This window comes from Engystomops pustulosus, chromosome 5 (assembly GCF_040894005.1).
Source record: "Engystomops pustulosus chromosome 5, aEngPut4.maternal, whole genome shotgun sequence".
Classification (NCBI taxonomy): Eukaryota; Metazoa; Chordata; class Amphibia; order Anura; family Leptodactylidae; genus Engystomops; species Engystomops pustulosus.
The window spans coordinates 128673671-128692746 of NC_092415.1; the positions used below are offsets into that span (position 1 = coordinate 128673671).

Consider the following 19076-nt stretch of genomic DNA (forward strand, 5'->3'; position numbering starts at 1 on the left):
ATTAAGCCAGGGCCAACTGGCTCTAGCTATAGTACTTTATGTATTCAATTTTTCTGGAGGGCCACCTACCCGGTCCTCTGTTTTAAACAATTTTTGGGAGTGCCACATACAGGCACTCAATCTATTTAAGTTTCTGGAGGACCACCTACCTGCTCCTCTGGTTTGAAAACTTTTTTGGACTGCCACATACAGGCACTATCCAAATTAAATTGTCTCCATAGCAGCCTCCACACGTCGTCTTTTTAGCTGCCTCCACACGTTGTCTCCATTGCTACCTCCACACGTCATCGTCATAGCTGCCTCCAAAAGTCGTCCATATAGCTGCCTCCATACATCGTCCCCTTAGCAAACGAGCTGTGCCAGGAAGAATTTTGGGTTGTTTTCATGGCTTCCACATCAAACTTGTTAACTTTGTGGCCACCCTGCTGTGTTATCCACAAAATATACTGGCAAACTTTTATCATTTACCGATATTATTTCAGCACTTCTTGCGCATCTGTTTACATTCCCCTCACCCGCCATAACCCAAACTTATAAGAACACTGCTACACTTGATCTTATACAAAAGGTTCTTAGAAGTGCTATTTGGGGAGTAGCCGAGAGACAGGGGCTTGGATAGTCGAAAGCTCGCCTAGCAGCGGAGCGCCAGCTCCATCCCAATATCCAACTAACATAGTTTTAACTGCAGCACCTTTAATCTACTACTAGTTCACTGCCTCCATACATCGTCCCCTTAGCAAACGAGCTGTGTCAGGCAGAATTTTGGGTTGTCTTCATGGCTTCCACACCAAACTTGTTAACTTTGTCGCCACCCTGCTGTGATATCCACAAAATATACTGGCAAACTTTTATCATTTACCGATATTATTTCAGCGCTTCTTGCGCATCTGTTTACATTCCCCTCACCTGCCATAACCCAAACTTATAAGAACACTACTACACTTGATCTTATACAAAAGGTTCTTAGAAGTGCTGTTTGGGGAGTAGCCGAGAGACAGGGGCTTGGATAGTCGAAAGCTCGCCTGGAAGCGGAGCGCCAGCTCCATCCCAAGATCCAACTAACATAGTTTTAACTGCAGCACCTTTAATCTACTACTAGTTCACTGCCTCCATACATCGTCCCCTTATCAAACGAGCTGTGTCAGGCAGAATTTTCAGGTGTTTCATCAGATACATAATGGAACTCGGCCCATCTGTCGCCGCCATGCTTGAGACCTGAAGTTGCAATCATAGCAGCGCAATATGGATGCCCCATACTGTCGCTCTTAATCATGGAACCATTTCCGAAAAAACAATTAAAAATAGAACCACTATGCTATTCCATTATTCCTAGGTGAAATATTCAAACGACCCGGCCTGCTTTGAAAATTCTAATTTTTTCAAAGTAAACGCTTCTGGCCCCCAGACCCATTTTGGGTGGGGAGGAGCCGAGAGACAGGGGCTTGGACAGGCGAAAGCTCGTCTGGCAGCGGAGCGCCAGCTCCATCCCAAGATTAGGCTGCCTCAGAGGCATCCATGCATGCTGCCCCTGCTGTTTCCTGTCCATTTTGCCTCCACAATCCTCCACAGCGTCCACCAATGTCTCCATGCGCAACTTTCAACTCTCTATACCCCAGACGCTGGAGCACGAGAGGATATGCAGCCCATCTGTCGCCGCCATGCTGGAGACCTGAAGTTGCAATCATAGCAGCGCAATATGGATGCCCCATACTGTCGCTCTTAATCATGGAAGTCGTCTCCATGGCTGCCTCCACATGTCGTCCCCTTATCAGGCTAATTTTTTGGGTGTTTCACCAGATACGTTATGGAACTTGGTCACTATGTCGCCACCATGCTGTGTTATCGACTAAATATACCGTCAACCTTTTGTTCACATAGGAAATCATTTCAGCGCTTCTTGCTCACCTCCTTTGCCACCCATTGGTTTGAAGCCTGAGTCCATTTAGGGTATGTCGCCATGCCACTCTCTAGCCTGCCGCTGCTGCCGCTGCCTCTGCATGCCGTCCCCTATAGTGTCAGGGTCAATTATTGGGTGTTTTAGATGCTATCTAGCCTCATTCGGTCACTCTGTCATGGCCATGCTGTTGCCCATAATTTTGGCATAATGGTGCGATTAAGCAGCCTCAGAGGCATCCATGCATGCTGCCCCTGCTGTTTCCTGTCCATTTCCGTGGTGTTTCCATCCTTTTCTGAGGTTCCCAGGTGTTTGGCTAAGCTTCCCTGTGCAGAGCCTTGGTCCCCTTGAAAAATGCTCGAGTCTCCCATTAACTTCAATGGGGCTCGTTATTCGAGACGAGCACTCGAGCATCGGGAAAAGTTTGTCTCGAATAACGAGCCCCCGAGCATTTTAGTGCTCGCTCATCTCTATTAGTCACACTTAGCTGAGCTCCTGTGTCAATCAGAAATGTAACATTTTTCCCTTGTAAAGAACCTTTCACAAAAGGCCTCCCACATTTGTCCATTGAAATTGGAGCTAAATATTTTAGTGAACATGGGGTTACATTTTTCTTTAGTCATTGAGAAGGCATTAGGGTTTCCCTGTCTTCTCTGACATCATCATTTGTTCTCCTATGGGACATATTACTATTCATGGACAATTCATGAATTTCTTTTATCAAGGGAGCATAAGGTGACCTAGACTGTCTATGGTCTAGAATGGGAGGAGCTGAAGCCATTATCCTATTTTCTTTCCCAACCCCCTGCTGTTCCTTCAAGAATTGTCTGCAATTCCATTTCAAATGCCCTATCTTTCCACAGAAATAACAATTCACATTTATTCTGATACGATTTTGTTTTGTAAATTCATATTTTTTCGGAGCAAGAGTAGTCTGGGATTTAAAACGACTGTCCTGATTTGAATTTACCCATTTCTTATCTACCTTTTCCTGAACAACAGACACTTTTATTTTAGCATTATTTTGTTTGATTGATCTTCTAATCTGATCAATGAATATAGCAACCTCTTCTAATGTAACTTTTTCAGAAGCAAATTGCACTGATACCGGATCTAAATATTTGAACTTTCTGACAAAAGCTTTGATCATGGGTTCTGGTTCCTCATCCTCCTTTATACCCATAACCATTCTATAAGCTTTTTCAAATTTCATCAAAAATTCTAAAGGATCGTCCTGTAGTGTTGGTCTAACACTATCCAATAGATCTACAGAAGGACTAGATTCTCCTGTTGTAAATAGAATCAGCTGTCTTAAGCAATCTGATTCAGTACTGTGTATAACTTACATTACCATCACCCAACCTTGGTGTAACTTCTAACCTTCTGGCAATGTGTGATAGCAACCACACACGGAATAATTTATTCTTTTGTTCATTGGTCAGATTAAATTTGTCAGTATGCGACTCAAAAATGTCTGCATTATGAAAAATGTCCATTTTATTATCATAAATTGGAACATCTTTCAAAATTTTCATCAATTGATCGTGAATTTTTAAATTTAATTTTGCTGCCCTTTCATGCAACCTCCTACGTTTGATTTCTCCCTCTTCTAACTCTTCATCAGCTTGGGGGGATTGTGGACTAGTAAGAAAGGATTCACTACTTTTGTCACCTTTTTTTGTGATAACAGATATTTTTTTATTCTCATTGCGTAGTTTGGATATTAATTGAGTCCTTATGTCAATTTGATCTTCCAAAATTTCAATTTGTTCAGGCAGCATTTCACAATGAGAGCAAAAACTTGTTTCTGTATCATTCTCCTCTTTATCTTCCTTTGTACAATCATTTACAATACTTTTGCTATTTAAACATACACTTTGGGTCTGTGATATTGTCTGTCTATCCTCCATTACCATTTTGTTAAATACCTTTACCAAATATAATACATTCCGAAGTTTTTTCTTTTGTTTATTCACACAAAATAATTTCTTGTCTATTTTTGAATTCTCTGTTTCACATTGTGAATATAAAGAATTCCATAACTGAGCATTACTATGACTACTCACAAACTTAAAATCAATATTACTTTTATCTGAAAAGGTATTAATGAAATCCATTACTCACTCTGTTAATGTCTTGCTGGAATCGTCTCTAAGTCAGTCTGTCTTATGCAGAGTTCTTCTTTGTTGAGGTCTTCTGGCATAGGCTCACACTTGTCACAGGACACTGGAACACATGCTGCTTGTAGTAGATCAAGTGCTCACCAGTCTTGCTTCTAGATTCTTCTCTCCAAACGAAAGAGATGACAAAACAATGCTGCAAAAACAACCGGCTACAGCTCACCATAAATGTTACTTTTGGTCTCCTGGCTGGCTTGCCATTTTCTATTAAATATCAATATAAGTAGATATTTCTTGCAATTCCTAATATGAGAATTAGGAACCACGATGATGAGCAATGTTTCAAAAAATCAGAAGCGATCCTTCGTTCCAGATGTAAAGTAAAAAGCATTTAATGGACTTCAATAAAAATAAAGTAACAATATACAATTCGAATGAAAAGTATAAATAAAAATAAAGTTACAAAAAGTAAAATAAAGATGAAATTAAAGAAACCTGGTGTGGAGCAAAGCTTGAGAGAGTGAAGAGTCTTTGTGTTGAGTGGAGACAAAGAGACAAAAGACTGATGTTGATGTCCAATGATGTCTCTCTCCAACTCACCCTCTCTCTCACACACAGTCTCCCCCCTAGACACTAGTATGGTAACTCTTTATACACAAACTAACATTTCCCAAATGAATATTCCCAATCTCCTATTGGTTCATGTTAGTCCGTATACCATCTGAGGACCATAGATGATCTCATTCAAGTTCATAAATATGTAAACTTAAACTAATTAACTTATATATACATATGCTATTAACATATAGATGTGCTATTATAAAGGTTGCCTCATCTAGCAGATACCAATATTCCATGGGAACTCTGAGACCATAATGTACCATGACAAGCGAAGATAAATGACAATAGTTCAGTATAATAAAGGAATTTGCATTTAACCAAAGGCAACTGACCATATACCATCTGCCTTTAACCCCTTAGCGCTCCGCGCCGTAGCTGTACTGCGCAGCTTCCCACTATTGGCACCCAGCGCAGTACAGCTACTGCGCAGAGACGATGCCGGTTCAGCGCTGCATAGCAGCCGAACCGGCATCGTTAGCCGCGGTATTTCAACGGTAATCTACCGCTGACATCCCCGGCTAACACCCGCGGTCGGGTCAATGCGACCGCGGCATTTAACATGCCTTCCGGGGGTCTTTACCCCACGATCGTCCCCCCCCCCCCCAAGCGCCGTTTTCGGGGGGGGTCGCTGCTATGGCACCTCTGGGGTCCGATCGGGACCCCAGAGAAGCCTGAAGGCAGTGCCTTTAAGATTGCGTCTGTGACGTCATCTTAAAGGCAAAGTGTCAGCCTATGCATCTGCATAGGTTGGCACTGCTAATACCCTGCAAGTATTATCATGAACAAGCAATCAGATGATTGCTTGTTCATATCCTATGGTGGATCAAGTAAAAAATGTAAAAAAAATGTTTTTCAATAAAAAATAACTTTATAAATCACTAAAAATGCCCATAAGCCCCAAAACATATAAAGAGACATATAACGCTCAAAAAAGTCTAAATCATAACACAAACCCCACATACATAGTATCACCGCGCCCGTAACAATCCGTAGAATAAAACTAAATAACTATTGAACCCATATGATGAACGCCGTAAAAAAAAAATGTTAAAAACCCGCCAAAAATTATGATTTTTACCTATTATATCCCACTAAAAATGCAATAAAAAGTGATCAACAAAACATATGTACTCCAGAATGATACTGCTACAAAGAACAACATGTCCCGCAAAAAACAAGCCATCAACCAGCTCTGTAGCCAAAAAACGTAACAATGTTATGCCACTTGGAAGACGGCGATGCAAAAATGATAGATTTTTTCCCCACATTAGGGTTTTATTTGGCAAATTTAGTAAAACATAAGAAAAAATATTCATGTCTGGTATCCCCGTAATCGTATCGACCCATAGAATAAAGATAACAGGATTATTAGGATATACGGTGAACACGAAAAAAAAAAAAGTAAAAAATCCAGTACAGAATTGATGTTTTTCTACTCATGACCTCAAAAAAAGTTCCTAAATTTTCAACAATAGGTGATACCAACCCCAAAATGGTAACACTGGAAAAAGCATCTCATCGCGCCAAAAAAATGCCATAATATGGCCCAAATAACGGAAAAGTGAAAATTTTATAGCCTTCAAAAGGGGGCAACGAGAAAACTAAAATCCTGGCAGCTGCAGGGTGCTCCTTCCCTTCTGCGCCTCGCTGTGCCCCCATAACACAAGTAATGTCCACATGTGGGGGGTCGCTGCACTCAGGAGAAATTGTAGAACAAATTTTATGGTGGGTTTTCTCTTTTTATCTTTTGGAAATGTGTAAATTTTAGGGCTAAATGAACGTGTAACCGACACAATTTGACCATTCTAAATTTCACCGCCATTTTGATTCAATTACTATGAAGATCTCAAGGGGTTAACAATCTTTGTAAATGCTGTTTCTGATAGTTTGTGGGGTGCAGATTTGAAAATGGGTTGGTTATACAGGGGGTTTTTGATGCTAAATATGTAAAATTTTATTTCAAACAGTATTTATCCCCAAAATAGTCAATTCTGAAAATACGGAAAATCGCTATTCGATTTGTAGGCCGCGTGACGTCAAAATAAATTATCCAAACATTTCAAAAATTATGGAAAGACTGCTTGTAAGTGCGTGTCTTGCGACACAATTCGAAATGTTAAATCGCACACATAGTCCGAATCCGTCGGGTTGTCCGAAGGCCCGCCTCCCGATTTGTGTTGCGTGCAAGCTGGTGCCGATGCGCCAAAATCTAATCGCGTGCTCCAAAATCCTCTGTTAAATGCGGCGCAAAAATGAAATCGTCGGGAAACCTGACGAAAATGTGCTCCGCGGACCCTTAGTAGATGAGCCCCATTATGTTCTGGGGCTTCTGTGCTGCATCTGGCACATCTGTGCAGGGTACATTGAAATTAAGAGATTCTAGAGAGAAATATGCTGCTTTTAAGTGTCAGAAAGCTTGGTCTCAGGCGCAGGACATGGGTCTTGCAACAGGATAATGACCCAAAACACACAGCTAATAACATCCAAGAATGGCTAAGAGGAAAAAAATTTACTTTTTTGAATATGCCTCTGTGTTTTTTGCAGTATTTAACCATAAAGACACTTTACAATTGTTAAGTACAAAAGCCCTGCAGATTTGGGTTATGACACTGGAAGAACAGGAGGTGCGTTTATTTTGGACAAACAATTAAATCCACTCCTGTTGATTGCAGGAAAGTACCGAGGGGGCTAAGACTGTTCAAAGAACAGGCACAATACAGAAACATAGAGCTTGGAGGAGTGGCAAGCTCTATATCTCCAACATTCTCAGAATATCATGCGTTTGGTGATGTAGCAAAATGTGCACCATCACGTCTAAGGCCCGTTCCACACTTGCGAGTGTGATGTGAGTTCACTCCCGCGGTGCAGTGTTCAGGCCGTGCGTTCCCGGAAGCATGCGTTGCGAGTGTGATGCGAGTTGTGTAAAGCTAAATTAGAGTTAAAAACTGGACTCTCTAATATACAATGGATTCCTTTTAAAAATAAATTAGAAAACAGATTTATTATCATACAAACAGAAACTAAGGAGAAAAAATGGGACAAGTTTCTAAGACATTGTGCCAGAGAAAGGAAGACAAGTTGCGCGGTAATACCGATATCCCAGCAGACAGAAAGAGAGGAGTCGCCGAAAGAACAGAGGGACTCCAGGAGACGAAGAGATAAGTCACCCCAAGACACCTGGGGAATCTGAAGACAGATAAGCTCAAGACTTTATAGTTTTGTATATGTTTAAGGGAACGTTTAAGCAAGAGAGAAGGGGGTGAAAGCTTTGCATATTAGCAAGGAGTAGGAGGGTGAAATGGCAACTGGTATACGTTTATTCGAGGGAGGGGCAGTAAGGGGGATGCAAAGTACACATGGTAGAAAAAAGTGAAGTCCAGCTCAACAATCAAGAGGATCAGGATTATCCTGGCCCATTAGGGTGGGGGAAAAGGGGGAGGGCACTTGTTGGGTGCACAGTTACGGAAGATTTGGATTCCATTAAGTTGTCTCTTCCTGCCGATCCAGATAACAGGGATGCCTTCCACTGCCACTGTCTTACACTATTGCTTAAAAGGAAAGACCCCTCTTTAAATTAAACACAATTAAATTAATAACATGGAATGTGAAGGGGTTGCGTTCTCCCAATAAACGCATGGCTATATTGCGACATCTGAAACGCATGCACCCTGACATAGTGTTGCTACAGGAGATGCATCTGGATGAATCTGATTTTGTAAGGATGCAGAAGATGTGGGTAGGTAGTGTATACGGATCGGCAGCTAGTAATAAGAAAGCAGGGGTACTTACATTAATTAACAAACATCTTCCCATTCAGGTGCTAGCACATAACTCGGATCAGGAGGGAAGGGTTTCTGGTTTAACCTTCTCATACCTAGGGGAAACGTATGATCTGTATAATGTTTATGGTCCTAATGATAGATCCACACCTTTCTTTGCTAAGTTGGAGGAAGATGTCCATAAGTCCAAGTCCATGCATGTCATCATGGGAGGGGATCTAAATGTTGTACATAATGTGATAGAGGATAAACGGAAGGGCCACAAAACACTGGGCCCTCCACGGGGGGAGGATAAGATTCTAACCTCATTTCTTGAGAAAACAAGCTTGGGGGACTTATGGAGGCTCCAACACCCTGAGGGCCGGGAATTCACTCATTATTCCCACGCACATGGTACATGGTCTAGGATTGACTATGTTCTATCTTCTCCCCTGCTGACCAGACGTGTAACAGAGGCGAATATAGGAGACTTGGTCATCTCTGATCATTTCCCAGTGGAAGTGCAATATGCTGATAAACATCCTAGGGGCTCTCACATGACATGGAGATATCCAAGTTTCCTCTCCAAAGATGAGAACTTCCAGTCCCTGCTAAAGGGGTGGTGGCTAGAGACACACACGAACAACACATTAAGGATCCAGATCTGTATTGGGCATCAGCCAAAATGATGGTTAGGGGACGGATTATGTCCTATGTGAAAGCAAAAAAACGCGAGGCGCATCGTAAGTTTCATGAGGCAAGCCAAAAGCTCCGTGAGACATACTCTATTTTCACTCAGACCCAACAGGAATCTGCAAAGGAGAAATGGGTACAGGCAAAGGGGGAATTTGAAGCTTGGGTAGAAAGGAAGGGTTCTATCGGTCAGAATGGGAAACGGAGCTTCACAAATTTGGGGATAAAGCGGGGAAGCTTTTAGCAAAATTGGCTAAAGGAAGGTATACAGTCCCACATATCGGGGCACTGCGAGATAGTGCAGGTCAGATCAAAACGCAACCACAGGAGATTAATTCTCTTCTTAGAGACTATTATGCACGACTGTATCAAGATAGCCCCTGTCAATTGGAGAAAGGGAAAGAATTTCTGACTAAAGTAAAGTTACCCGCCATAAGTGAGAATCAGCAGACAGAATTAAATGCAGTGATAACGGAAGAGGAGGTACAGAGTGCGATAAAGTCGTTAACAGGGGGAAAGTCTCCTGGCCCCGATGGTTATCCTGGCGAGTTCTACAAGGGGCTATGTGAACAAGTGGTGTCACCCTTGTGCAGGTACTTCAACCATGTGATGGAGAAGGGAGAGGTTAGGAGGGATTAAAAAAATGCCTATATCAAATTATTACCGAAGCCAGGAAAGGATTTGTTGTGCCCGGGGTCTTACAGGCCGATTTCATTGATAGATGTTCACATGAAGCTGCTATCTAAAATCTTGGCACAACACTTAGCAGCAATGCTACCAGGACTAGTAGGGAAATCGCAAGTGGGATTTGTTAAGGGGCGGGCTGCGGTTACCAATATCAGAAAAGTCCTTGCAATGTTAGATAGGGTCCAGCATCAACCAAAGACAGGAGAGAGACCGACACTGGTTGCCTTGGATGCAGAAAAGGCATTCGATAATGTCAAGTGGGACAGGCTGGGGTTGGTGCTGGACCGTATGGGTATAAAAGGGAGATTTCGCATGTATCTTAAAGGGATATATAATAATCCAACTGCTCAAATCAGTACACCGGGTTTTATATCAGTCCCTTTTCAGTTACAAAAAGGAACTCGCCAGGGATGCCCCCTTTCGCCACTTCTTTTTGATATAGCTCTGGAGCCGCTTGCTCGCTACTTCGAAAACTCTAATTTGTATGAGGGCATCTGTATCAAGAAGGAAGTGGTGAAAATAGCGTTATTTGCGGATGGCGTAATCCTATTCCTGTCGGATCCGATAAACCACCTTCCTGCTATATTTTCAGCTATAAAGGAATTTGGGGAATTTTCGGGTTATAAAGTTAATGTAGGGAAGAGTGAAGTCTTGGAGCTGAAACTGAATGGGGGCACAAGAGACTGGGAAGGGCTTTCTTTAGGGATAAAACAATCTTCCCGTGAAATTAAATATTTAGGAATTAAAATAGGAAGGAACCCAGGGTCTCTACATAAGTTGAATTATCCCCCGTTGATTGCTAAAATAACGGAGGAATTGGAGAGATGGAGAAACTTACCCCTATCACTTTTGGGAAGATGTCACTTAATAAAGATGGTGAGTTTCTCTAGACTTTTATACCAGTTACAAACCCTGCCACTATTATTACAGCACACGGATGTCAACAAACTTAATAGGGCATTTACAAAATTTGTGTGGAAAGGAGGTAAAGCAAGGATAGCCATGCAAGCAGCTCCTAGTGCCGAAATTTTAGGTGACAGGTCCTCTTTAAGCTGTAAACTGGCTGAGTCCTTAAGGGGTTAAATTCATTACTGTCTGACAAGGATATAATTTTTAAGCTGGCTAACAAAGGCATTGTTATGGATCGATCCGCCTATGTCAAGGAGATTCACCGTCAAATGGCAGACACGAAAACATATTTGCCATTACCATGCAACCCTTTATATCGCATTAAATCCAAGATCATAGCTACGGTTGTCAAATATAGACAATCTGGTGTTATTGATGAAATGTTGGCAAAATGCTTAATTAATCATGATCCTGCGACACCAATATTGTACATATTGCCCAAAGTCCATAAGACTTTAATTAACCCTCCCAGGAGACCAATAGTGGCGTCCACAAATACTATTTTTACCCTACTTGCTCTTTTCTTCATATAGTGCCTACAGATTATGCCCTATAACTGTTATATGGCGATGTTTGAAGAAGACTACTCTACACACACCATTTATATCAGAAACATGTTAAATGATGGCATTGTTTTATCAATGCTATAGTTTGCATATGGGTGGGGCCACACAATTTATCTTAATTCAGTAAGATGGGAGCTCAGACTTAGTCCAAGTCAGTTTTCTTGCCATTGTTGATAAAAGATGGTGATTAGACTTTGTCGAGAGTAGAAAACAAGGGGCACTGTCTCAGCATGAATGTGGGTATTGTAGCCTTTTTACCTTGTGTTGGTTTCTAGCGGACGGTGCTCAGACTATAATAAAACAGTGTTCTCTTCTAGTATTCAATGCAGAAAGGAAAAGTCGGCACTCACCGTCCTCTAGAAAATCTTTGTCTTTATTTCATCTTTCAAAAAAGACGTACAAGCAACACAGAGAGGGGTTGCCTGTTGAGGCTTTGTATAGCGCGAAACAAGACGCCCCTTACGTGTTTTATGAAGAGATGAAATAAAGACAAAGATGTTATACAGGACGGTGAGTGCCGACTCTTCCTTTCTCCTTTGAATACTAAAAGATAGTGATGATATGTTGAGAAATGATCTGCATCATAAGAGCACAGATAGGAATAGCATTCTTCATTTCAAGAGTTACCATTCATACCTAACCAATAAAGTTATACCTCAGTTCCACAGAATTCATCGGATTGTGTCAGACCCTGATACAAAAAGAATCAAGCTTAATGAGATGGAGTACAGGTTTAGACAACGAGAATATCCACAGAGGATTCTTAAGTAGGCACAGTTTGACATAGAGATGTCCCATACCAGAGTTGGGGCAGACACAGGGAAAATAGTTGTTTTTTCACATCGGTTTCACCCCCTTAATCAATGGACTGACTAAATCGTTAGAAAACATTGGAAACTTTCACAAATTTCTTTTCCTGCTGTGGAGGAAAAAAAAAGCTGTCCCCTGATCTGTAATAAAAAAGCCCAAAGTCTGTGGGGTAAATTAGCAAAAGTGGATCTAGGGGGTGCAGTGAGAATCCTACATCAAACGTTTTTACCTAGAAGAAGAAATGGCAGATTGTCTAAATTGTTCCAATATTATTCATGGGGACACCTATCATCCTTGTTCTGGTCATCCCTTTAAGGTAAAGGGCTTCTATACGTTTGATTTCACAAATGTAATATACTTGATAAAATGCCCCTGTGGTTTTCTTTATATTGGTGAAACAATTCAGCGAGTCTCTGAGAGGATTGGGAAACACAAATCCATGTTCCAATGTCATGATATATTTCAACTCCTTCCCTACCACTTTCAAAAATATAGCCATTTAAAACCGCTCCTATTATGCTCCTATTATAATATTATATTATGATCTTTGCTCAATAAATGGACATGAAACGAAATGTCTGTTTAGATGTTTGCAATAATTTTTTCTTATATACTAATTTCCTTTTTCTTTTTTCCTATTCTCCTGTAGAAATGTATGGTGAAGTCATTGACATATGTTACTCCGCCTTCTGATTGTCTCACACCTCAGCCTGGATTTGCCAGCAGTGTGACGTCAACAGTAGGGGACCTATTCAAATCGTATATTGTCATTTCGGCAGTGCATTTAGCAGTTAATAAAAGCTTAGGTGTAAGCCGAAACGCGTTCTGTATTTGTATATGCTATGTGATTACTGATTAAAGCACCTCAGCAAAAAAAGAAAAGTGAGTGCTGAAATATTTCTTTGACATAAGTACCTGGCGTTTATTCGTCCATCCACATGCACCATGCTACACGGAGTTCCGTCCTTTTCAAGCTATTATGCATTGTTAGATTGTTCTATAACCACAATTTAGCAGGCGTATAATGCCAGCAGCCCTGGGGTCCTTCGTCAGACCTCATGGAAGCGGTCGGCACCTCTGTGCCCTGCCAGGTGTGTATGGGGTTACGCAACCGCGATCGCAGGTATCGCGATCCTAGCTGTTAGTGTGGGAGGCTGGCTTTCTCATAAACCTGAGCTCCCGCAGAGACCACACAGGTGCTACTTCTGAGCCTGGGCGTTCGCTAAGATTTACATGTACGTCGGGATGCGGCAACGGACGGCTTTAAACTTTTCCACAACAATATCACAGACGTGCCTGGTGTGTTTCTTGGTCTTCATGATGCTCTCTGCACTTTAAACAGAACCATGAGACTATCACAGAGCAGGTGTATTTATATGAAGACTTGATGTGATGGATTATATTTATCGTCATCAGTCATTTAGGACAACATTGGATCATTCAGAGATCCTCCATGAACTTTTGGAGTGAGTTTGCTGCAATGAAAGTAAAGGGGCCGAATACTATTGTACGCCCCACTTTTCATATTATTATTTTTTACAAATGTTTAAAATATCCACTTCACACATTCTTCAACACAAAATTACAATTTTATATCTTTATTTTTGAAGCCTGAAATGTGGCAAAAGGTCGAAGGGGGGGCTGGCACTGTATTTCCTTTGGACAAACATTAAATATTGGTGCTTTGAGATGTATTATATGACTCACAGACATACAGTATTATATTGCAGGTCTTTGCTGGCACATTTTATTTTAACTTATAAGCTAAAGAAGCTTTACATCACAAAGGACAGTTTTATATAAAAAGTTACAATTATAGTTCTAATTATTTGTTCCTTTTTTTTAATAATAGTCAAAAAAGTAAAAGAGCACTCACATTCCCTGGCTGGTCTGGATAATGAAGTCCACAGTAGGCAATCTGAGAGTATGTAAGGAAGACCCGAGCACTTGAATAAAATCCAACAAAATTTTATTACAAATCCATTCTAAAATTTAGCACAAGTCCTGTGCATTTATCGGTGTAGGTACATGGGCAGACAGACCTACGCGTTTCAGCTCAACTCCGAGCCTTAATCATGGTATGACACACATGTTAAAAACAAACTTTATGCACCTTTACACACCTGAATAATTAGCAGTTTTACACATCATATCCGGTTTCGTGCTCGAGACCGCATCTTATCCTCTTACACAGTAATACATATAGTCGCACGTGGAAAAATAGTAAGAATTTAGATATTTAAAGAAACACTTAATAAATATAAGCAAGATCATTTCTTAAATTCATACCATTAGGATACCTAGAATTTAGAGCAAGGATCCAAAAAGCCTCTCTCCTAAGGAGGAGCTTTCTCCGATCTCCTCCTCTATTTGGCTGTTTAACCTTTTCAATACCAAAGAACTGAAAATCGGAAGTGTTTTTATTGTGTCTTTCTATAAAGTGTTTAGCGGCTCCAGAAGCTTTAATGTCGCCATTTTTGATACTTGTTAAATGTTGAGAAATTCTGCTTTTCAATTTCTGTATAGTGCAACCAACATAAATGATAGAGCAGCAACAACATTTTATGATATATACTACATATCGTGTATCACAATTGATAAATAATTTTATCTTGTTACTTTTTTTGCTCTCTATCCCAAATTCGGTCATTTTATTAGCTGCAAAAACACATACATTGCACCTGTTACCCCCACATTTGTAAAAACCTTTAAGGGATAGCCACGTTTCTACTTTATTCTGGGTGTTGTAGTTACTAGGTGAAAGAATGTTGCCCAGTGTTTTACCCCGTTTGGCCACACTTTTGTGTCCGTCTTTTAGAATCTCACATAAAGTGGAGTCCTGGTTTAATACAGGGATATATTTGTGAATAATGCTTTTTATATTGTTGAACTGAATGCTGTAAGGGGTACTGAATGTGGGAATGTTGTGGTGCCTGTTTTAAGGTTCAACGACTCCTTCCTTTTTAACAGGTTTTTTCTATCTATAGTTTCAGCTCTCTTTTTGGCATTCTTTAGATTGAGAGGAGAATAACCTCTTCTAATCAATTTTTTCTCAATTGTGTTGGATTGTTTCTGGAATTCATTATCGTTTGAGCAGATACGTCTGGCTCGCAGAAATTCTCCGTAAGGAATTGCATGAACTGTGTGTGAAGGGTGACAGCTGGAAGCAGAAAGAATGGAATTGCCTGCTAAGGGTTTGGAAAACATCGTGGTCGTTATTGTGTTATGATTTGAGATCAAATTGATATCCAGAAAATGTATACTGGTGGATAAGTGCTCATATGTGAATTTAAGATTAATGTTATTATTGTTAATGTAATTCACATAATCCACAAATTTATCTGTATCCCCTTTCCAGACTAGTAATATGTCGTCCACATATCTACCATAAAAAACAATATTTTGTAAAAAAGGATTGTAGATTGAGAATATTGTATTCTCTTCCCACCATGCAACAAACAAAATGGCCAGTGATGGAGAAAATTTTGAGCCCATCGGGGCACCACAAACCTGTAAAAAATACTCTCCATCGAACATAAAAAAATTATGTTTCAATAGGTAATCAATACATAATAGTAGGTACATCTTTAAATCGGGATTAAATTGTATCTATTTAAGTGATGTTGAATAGCTGTAATGGCTGTGTCATGAGGAATGCATGAGTATAGATTGATTACGTCACATGTGCCAAATCTGAATGTACTTTCCCATTCGAATGTGTCAAAGAATCGTAACACATCTGAACTGTCCTTTAGGAACCCTGGAATTCTAATGACTAATGGTTGCAAATGAGAATCAACCCAGGCACTGAGGCGTTCATTAAGAGACCCAATGCCTGAGATGATAGGGCGAAGTGGGGGAGAAAAAATATTCTTATGGGTCTTTGGTAATCCATGAAAAATGGATATTGTGGGGTTATCTATGCTCAAATACTTTGCAGTTTTATGATCCAAAACACCCAAAGATAGACCATCCATGATGAGTTGGTTTAGAGTGCATTTTACAGAAGGTGTAGGGTCCATGCTAGGTTTGCGGTAAGTTTTACAATCATATAGAATATTGTTGGCAATCCATTACAACAACGGACCCGCCTTTGTCCGATTTTCTAACTATAATATGATTATTGTTTTTTAAATCATGCATAGCTTTAAAATGTGTACCATTAAAGTCACCTCTATCCGAAGTATTAATGGGTTGTATATTATCATTTAATGCATGTAACTCTTTTTCCACCAGCATTTGGAAAATATCCAAAGCCAGTACTCTAGATTTTATTGATGTATAGTAAAAGTTGCTGTTAGTCATAACATAATTAACATCAGAAATATCAATGGTTGGTACATCAGTGAATTCACTGAGCTCATGTAAATCTAAAAGTGCGTTCTGTTCATGGAACTTGAGGCCAGCGAATTCACTGTTGATCATATGCAAAGGAGAATGGATAGGTGATGTAATATCTGAGTTATCAGTGTGAAAATGTCTCTTGACAGTGATGGCTCTAACAAACTGACGGTTGACGTCAAGTAACGTCTGAAATAAGTCAAAATTTTGAGCTGGAACATAGTTTAACCCTTTGGCCAACACCGAAAGATGTCTTATGGGCAGAATTGTTGGAGATAACACGATGACATTATCCTGTAAATTGGTTTCAAAGTCATCTATTTCTTGCTTTTGCGTGTCGTGTACCGCTTCTCTGATGGATCCTCGTCGGTTTCGCTTGCCCCGTTTTTTGTCAAATTTTCAGAAGGGGCCTTATTTTTTGTATACCTCTTGTTATATCCTGTTACATTCCTGCTCTTATTTTCATTATATTGAGTATCTGACGTTTCACCTTCTGATGACGTGAAATTGACTTTTTTTGGGAATCAGAAACATCCGATACCTGGGAGTCGTGTCTTTTTTTCAAGATAGATTTAACGTGACGATAATTGTTAGGGCGATGTAGTTTCCAGTCGTAAATTTGATTCTTGCCATAATCTTCTACATCCCTTTCATATTTCCTTCTTTTTGTTTTGGTTATGTCTTTCTCCACTGTATCCAGATCTTTCTGTATTTTTAGACGTAATTGAGTATATTCTGTGTTGCTGGTGAGAGTAGTCAAATGTTCCTCTATTGTCGAGATTTGGTCTCTCAAATCAATTAATTTTTTTCTCTTCATATGACATGATAAGTTGCATTAATTCATTAGAACATTTCGACAAAATGTTGTTCCATTTTTGCTGAAACTCATCACAAAACACAGTAGTTGGAGATTTATATAATCTCAAACCTCTAGGGATCAACTCTTTTTCAAGGTATGTTTTAAGGGTATTGTGGTCCCACCACACCCGTAATTCTTGTTTGGATAGTTTCTCCCATTGATACAGCTGATCTTTCCAATTAGTGTGTATCGGAGATGCAGCGTCTGTATGCTCACCAAAAATGGAGGCTAGTTTCTGAAGTCTTTGCTCGTGAGTCATGGTAATCGATTATAGCCGATGTGTAAAACAAATACGTTAAATAGAAAGAATGGAAAAAATCGTGTTGAAAAATGGCAAAAATTGTGGATTTTTTTAGTGCCTTAGTTGATATAAATTAATGAAAACGTATGTATAACAAATGTCCTTAGTTCATTCAACTTATTTGGCACATGTCATTGCAGAAACCATCGTAGACCGCCATATAAAAAGGGGATAGTGAGAAAAAAGTTAAAGCTGCCAGGTGCTTTTGAATAATAGTCAAAAAAGTAAAAGAGCACTCACATGTGTTTTTGCAGCTAATAAAATGACCGAATTTGGGATAGAGAGCAAAAAAAGTAACAAGATAAAATTATTTATCAATTGTGATACACGATATGTAGTATATATCATAAAATGTTGTTGCTGCTCTATCATTTATGTTGGTTGCACTATACAGAAATTGAAAAGCAGAATTTCTCAACATTTAACAAGTATCAAAAATGGCGACATTAAAGCTTCTGGAGCCGCTAAACACTTTATAGAAAGACACAATAAAAACACTTCCGATTTTCAGTTCTTTGGTATTGAAAAGGTTAAACAGCCAAATAGAGGGGGAGATCGGAGAAAGCTCCTCCTTAGGAGAAAGGCTTTTTGGATCCTTGCTCTAAATTCTAGGTATCCTAATGGTATGAATTTAAGAAATGGTCTTGCTTATATTTATTAAGTGTTTCTTTAAATATCTAAATTCTTACTATTTTTCCACGTGCGACTATATGTATTACTGTGTAAGAGGATAAGATGCGGTCTTGAGCACGAAACCGGATATGATGTGTAAAACTGCTAATTATTCAGGTGTGTAAAGGTGCATAAAGTTTGTTTTTAACATATGTGTGTCATACCCTGATTAAGGCTCGGAGTTGAGCTGAAACGCGTAGGTCTGTCTGCCCATGTACCTACACCGATAAATGCACAGGACTTGTGCTAAATTTTAGAATGGATTTGTAATAAAATTTTGTTGGATTTTATTCAAGTACTCCGGTCTTCCTTACATACTCTCAGATTTCCTTTTTTTAAATTTAATCTAATTGATTGTTCCTTAAATTGTGCAGAACTCTTATTAGGGTTGTGACTGTAATGAACATACAGAAAAATGCTAAAGTGAGAATAATAACCTTTATGTTGGGCAGAAAAACATATTTAAAAAAACCTTTACAGTGTTTCCTCAATGTTTTTTTTTTTTTTATTGTGAAGGGCAGTCCCGGGGATCCAGGTGAGGTTGGTGTACGAGGTGACACAGGAACACCCGGATCTACAGTATGTACAAAATTGTTCATCATCATTTTATGATCATTTAACATTGTCGCCATTAATCTTTTGGGTTCAACTACATTTTCTTGTAGGGTGATCAAGGAAAACCTGGGAACAACTATGCAGGTACAAGAGGCTTACAGGTAAGATATATTGATAAAGATCAATAGTTATTTTCTGACAAGTGTATATGTTTCTGTACGTTTGTACCAAAGTTAAATTTGGATATAAGTCGGAACAGGTATGTTTTATAATTGTAACTCCAAAAAAAT

At 39.7% G+C, this 19076-nt stretch overlaps 1 protein-coding gene across 1 annotated transcript in view; it reads left to right on the forward strand.

Annotated features, from left to right (window-relative positions):
- Positions 1–19076, forward strand: part of LOC140133190 (uncharacterized) — a 437171-nt gene that overhangs the window by 312948 nt on the left and 105147 nt on the right. The window contains exons 19-20 of the mRNA XM_072153006.1: positions 18748–18810; positions 18897–18947. Coding sequence (XP_072009107.1) covers positions 18748–18810; positions 18897–18947 — 114 coding nt within the window. The remainder of the gene's footprint in view (positions 1–18747; positions 18811–18896; positions 18948–19076) is intronic.